General features: G+C 41.5%; 1 protein-coding gene across 1 annotated transcript; it reads right to left on the bottom strand.

Moving 5' to 3' along the window:
- Positions 1-309: 309 nt before the first annotated feature.
- LOC141392279 (uncharacterized) lies at positions 310-4,861 on the bottom strand. Its single transcript, XM_073965228.1, has 2 exons — positions 1,793-4,861; positions 310-381 (listed from the first exon to the last, which is right to left on the bottom strand). Exons 1-2 carry the CDS (start codon positions 4,859-4,861, stop codon positions 310-312), a joined length of 3,141 nt encoding a protein of 1,046 aa, XP_073821329.1.
- Positions 4,862-5,389: the final 528 nt, after the last annotated feature.

Here is a 5,389-nt window from a genome sequence, read left to right as displayed (position 1 = left end):
TGTGAAGACTCTTCAAGTACTCCTCCTTCCATCTTAAACAAAATTGATGAACTAAAGCCTGAACTTTTCGAAACCTGTTCACTATTGACAAGGGCTGTTCAGTGATTAGGGGTTCTGGAGGAGCGAGCAAAGGGGCACCGATCAAGAAGTGTCCTGGAGTCAAGGCAACGATGTCAGTAGAACTATCTGACATAGGACAAAGCGGTCGAGAATTCAGACAAGCTTCGATTCTCGCTAAGACAGTAGCCAATTCTTCAAAAGTGTAGCGGAGAGTACGAGCCTGCTTTCGAAAATGCAATTTGAAACTTTTTACTCCAGCTTCCCAGAGTCCACCCATGTGTGGAGCCCCAGCTGGAATAAATTGCCACGATAGGCCTTGAACTGCATAATTTGAAGAAACAGTTCCTGAGCATTCTCGAAGAAACGACCTAAAATCTCTTTCTATTTCCCTGGAAGCCCCGACAAAATTCGTACCATTGTCCGAAAATACGGACCGAGGACAACCACGACGAGCAACAAATCGATGAAATGCTGCTAGAAAGTTTGCAGTCGATAAATCTGATACTGCTTCCAAATGAATCGCTTTCGTCGAGAAACACACGAAAACGCAAACGTACCCTTTGGTAATTCTACAGGCACGACCAGTGAAGGATTTGACATCAAAAGGCCCAGCGAAATCTACACCAGTTGTAGTAAAAGGCCTATTAATTTCGGTTCGTTCCGGTGGAAGCGCAGCCATAACTTGACTTCTAGAACGCTTCTTTTCTAAAATGCAAATTCTGCACCGATTAATTACCGAACGAATCAGACTTTTCAATCGAGGAACCCAATATTCAATTCTAAGAATCCTCAACATCAATTGATTTCCTCCATGAACCGAAATCTTGTGGACAAATTCCGCTAAAAGCTTTACAAAGCGACAATGATAGGGCAGTATTATCGGATGCCTTTCCGTATACGCAAGAGTAGGTGAGTTAACTAATCTTCCATTCATACGAATTATGCCATAATCATCCAAGTAGGGGTTAAGAGGAACCAAAGGACTCTTACTATTAAACGGATTTCTTTCTAATAAATCCTTATATTCGTCAGCATAGTACATTTTTTGTGCGAAAATTATCAATCTAGTACGGGCGAAATCGATTTCCGACGAAGCAATAGTGGTGTCGGTGTAAACAAAATTACTTCTATGTCTTGGATGAGTACGATGGAAGAATCTAAATATATACGAGACAACACGAAAAGCTCTACCCAAACAAGAGAACCTAGCAAGAAAGTCCTCAGAGCCCGTAATGAAAGAGGCATGACTTTTTACCGAACGCTTTTCAGTATTGGTTTCAAGTGCCGACAGATCACGAATTGACCATTTAGATTTTTGATCACTAAGCCAATGTGGCCCATGCCACCAAAGAGAGGAATTGGCTAGATCAGAAGGAGCAAGACCGCGACTTCCCAAATCAGCGGGATTATCCTCAGATTTAACGTGGTACCAATTGTGATTACCAACGTTTTCTTGGATACGACAAACGCGATTAGCTACAAACGTTGTCCAAGTCGAAGGAGTTTTTCGTAACCAGGAGAGGACTATAGTTGAGTCCGTCCAACAATAAACCTGACGAAACTCAATATCAATTTCCCGAACTATAGTTTTTAGAAGCTCAGAAGCCAAAACAGCACCACAGAGTTCTAAACGTGGCAGAGAAATTGATTTTATGGGGGCCACCCTAGTTTTACACGATAGCAAATGGACGAAAATATCTCCACTAGGGGACACAATTCTAATATAAATTACCCCCGCGTATGCTTTTTCCGAGGCATCGGAAAAAACATGGAGTTCAGCCGAACAATCAGGAGTATACTGAACCCATCTGGGAATCCTAACCGAATTAACATCCGTGTAGGAATCTACAAATTTGCGCCAATCGGCATCTGTGGCTGACGAAAGGGAGTCATCCCAACCAATATTGTCCAACCACACCTTTTGCATAACCATTTTAGCAACGACAATAACTGGTCCTAACCAGCCCACAGGATCAAACAATTTTGCAATGGCGGATAAAACTTCCCGTTTAGTATACGAATCCTTTTTCGTGATTGGAGCTACCTCAAAGTAAAATGTGTCCAACTGTGCATTCCATCTTATGCCTAACGGCTTAGATCCACTAGATTCTACAAAGGACAATATTTTCTTATCTAGCAAATGATCAGGAGAAATTCCTTCGAGAATCGATCTATTGTTCGCTGTCCACTTCCGAAGTTCGAATTTCGCTGAAGAAAGCGCGGAAACTAATTGATCCCTAGCAGTTATAGCTGTCTCCAGGTCATGTGTTCCCGCCAACACGTCGTCAACGTACATACATTTGCGCAAAATGTGCGCTGCGAGTGGGAAATCGGTCTCGGTGTCTTCTGCCAGTTTTAATAGCGTTCGAATTGCTAAATATGGTGCACAATTTACACCGAAAGTCACCGTATGTAATTCATAGTCTTGGACCGGTTTCGTGGGGGAATCACGGAAGAGAATTCTCTGAAGCGAAGCATGTTTTGGATCGACTCGAATCTGCCTATACATCTGGGTAATGTCCGAATTGAAAACATATTTAAAAATACGCCACCGCAGTATCAACAAGACTAAATCAAGCTGCAAAGTGGGTCCGACATAGAGCAAGTCGTTCAGACTATTCCCGCTAGACGTTTTGAAGGAAGCGTTAAAGACTACCCGAAGTTTAGTGGTCTGTTTTTCAGGATTTATGACGGGATGGTGAGGCAAATAGGAAGATAAAGTATCAGTAGAGGAACTGGGGGATACTAACCTCATGTGGTCAAGATCTAAATACTCTTTTAAGACCGCGTCATAAACAACCTTAACGTCCAATTTTCTCAGCAAAGACGATTCATTTCTAAGGTATTGCTTTAAAACGGTTTCACGCGACCTACCCAAGAATTCTTCAGGATTAATGTCAGGTTTAATTGGCAGTGTTACTATATATCTACCGTCCGACATTCTACGCGTGGTTTTTATATAATTTTCTTCACAAAAACGATCGGAAGGAGACATCATATTTCGTTTTGGAGGTTCCTCTAGCTCCCAAAAACGCAAAAGAGTTCTATTAATGTTGTCTTCTTCTATCACGTCAATTTTAGTCGCGAATGTTCGAACCTCGGTCGTGGGAACAGGACCGGTAACTAACCAACCAAACACTGAATTTTGGGCCAGCAAAGTACCAGAAAGAATGGGTCGACAACCATCTAATAATATCTTCGGATAGAGATCAGCACCTAATAAAAGATCTACGGGTCGAGGGTCAAATAAATTGACATCGGCAAGCCGCAAATCAGGTAGTTGTGCTCTTAAATCCGACCTCACAGTAAATGAGGGAATATTTCCCGAAATCAGAGGCAAAACTAACGCTGTCGTTTCCAAAATAACGCGGCTATCGAGAGGACTTCCAATTTTCAATGAACAAATTTTTCGAGAAGTGGCCGATACAGTACAATTCACACCCGAAATAGAAGCAGTAGTGGAATGCACAGGAAGTTTTAAACGATTCTGAAGTCGCTCAGACAAGAATGACGACTCAGATGCAGGATCAATAAGCGCCCTAGCCGAATAGGAAACACCATGATGAACAATAATAACCATGGCTGTTCCTAGCAAAACAGATTTGTTTTGAGCTACATGAAAGGACTGACGAGGAACACACCCAGCCGAGGCGGATGGTAAAGGTTGCTCAGATGAGGCAGAGGGATTGCCCGACCTATTGTTTGTCGCGACTGTATTACCCGGAGCCGAAGTATTTGACTGGGTATCTAGGCGATGTAATAAAGTATGATGAGGTTGATTACATTTGGAACAACGACGACTACTATCACACTTTTTTACTCCATGTCCTCTACGTAGACAATTCACACACAATTGGAACCGTTTAACTATTTTATACCGTTCCGTAGAGGACTGATTTTGGAATCGCTGACATTCAAATAATCTATGAGCTTTATTTGGACAAAGCACACAACCAGATTTTCTCGACGATTTAGGATCGCTAGAAATGCGAGAAGGTTGAGAGGATGCCGAGGAATCTGCATTAGTATAATGCGATTGCACTTTTTTAGTTGTGCGCTTTGCGTCATTTCCGCGCATGTCGTGAAGACACATGAGCGTTTGGATCCGCTCCGACAAAAACGCATCTAAATCTTTCCACGAGGACAAGGAAGATTTATTTTTCACACTTTGTTCCCATAAGGTTTGTGTGAGCTTAGGAAGCCGTTGCAGGCACATAAACACTATGATCGGATCCCAATTATCCGTCGAAATATTATAAATGGACATGGCCGACAGACATCCATTTATGCCACGCTGTAACGATTTCAAATTCGAACAAGTTTCACTATCAAGTACAGGAAGAGAGAAAAGGATTTTCAATTGATTGTGTACTATAACACGAGGATTGTCGTAAGTGTCCTTCAAAGATTTCCACGCAAGAACGAAACTACTATTAGTTAATGGAAATTTAGAAACTATCTCACGAGCCTCTCCACTAGTCTTCCGAACCAAATAACATAAACGTTCAACATCGCTAAGCCGAGAAGATTTAATGTAAATGGCTGTGAACAAGTCGCGGAATGTGGGCCAAGAATGAAAATCGCCCTCAAAAACATCCACATCACACGGTGGAAGTGCGAGGTTATGAACGCTATCACCGGGAATATCATCTAAACCAAGACTCCTAAAAGAGAAAGTATTAGGAGGATCAACTTGGGTTCCCACTTCACGTGAAGCCTGAGTAGAAGTACTAAGATTACCTCTCGCTTCAAGTGGACTAGCAACCGATTGCTGCGCTAAAGAGGCAACCGAATCGTTCATTGTCGAGTTCAACGAATGTCTATGCGACCTTTTAAGTTTACCTAACTGACTTCGTATAGCGGACAAACATCTCAAGTAAGTCTGATAAGCTACATCATACTTACTGTCAACCGATTCAATATCCTCCTTTTTCGTATCACCGGAAGACATCACAAAATTAAGACACTTTTCAAACATATCCTGTGTCTTTACCCATAACTTTTGAATTTCTTCTTTACGGACTTCTAACCCATATTCGTCTATCTCTTCAGGCTTAAGAGCACTGTAATGAGACTCGAATGTTACTATAGCGTCCGATGCTCTGATAAAAAGATACAGTGGAGTGACTGACATTTTGAATTATCAAAAAAAAATTCAACTAAAGTCCGAAAAAATCACTCAAAAGAAAGTTCAAAAGCGAAAGAAGCACAAAAATCGCTAAACTGCCAAAAATATTTTGAAATTCGTACTGAATTTCCAAAAATCAACTTCAAAACTCACTATAGAGTCACGAAAATACCCGAAAATGAAATAAAATCTCGAAACAGG

The sequence above is a fragment of the Musca autumnalis genome, unplaced genomic scaffold, assembly GCF_047663935.1.
Source record: "Musca autumnalis isolate F117 unplaced genomic scaffold, ASM4766393v1 scaffold_2, whole genome shotgun sequence".
In the NCBI taxonomy this organism is placed as follows: Eukaryota; Metazoa; Arthropoda; class Insecta; order Diptera; family Muscidae; genus Musca; species Musca autumnalis.
This window is presented reverse-complemented; position numbering and strand designations above follow the sequence as displayed.

Excerpts from the sequence above, each read along its gene's own strand:
- LOC141392279 (XM_073965228.1), bottom strand. The coding sequence starts at position 4,861 with ATGAACGATTCGGTTGCCTCTTTAGCGCAGCAATCGGTTGCTAGTCCA. Across the intron at positions 382-1,792 it reads CGGAAAAAGCATACGCGGGG|TTCAAGGCCTATCGTGGCAA; the intron begins GTAATTTATATT and ends CAAATTATGCAG.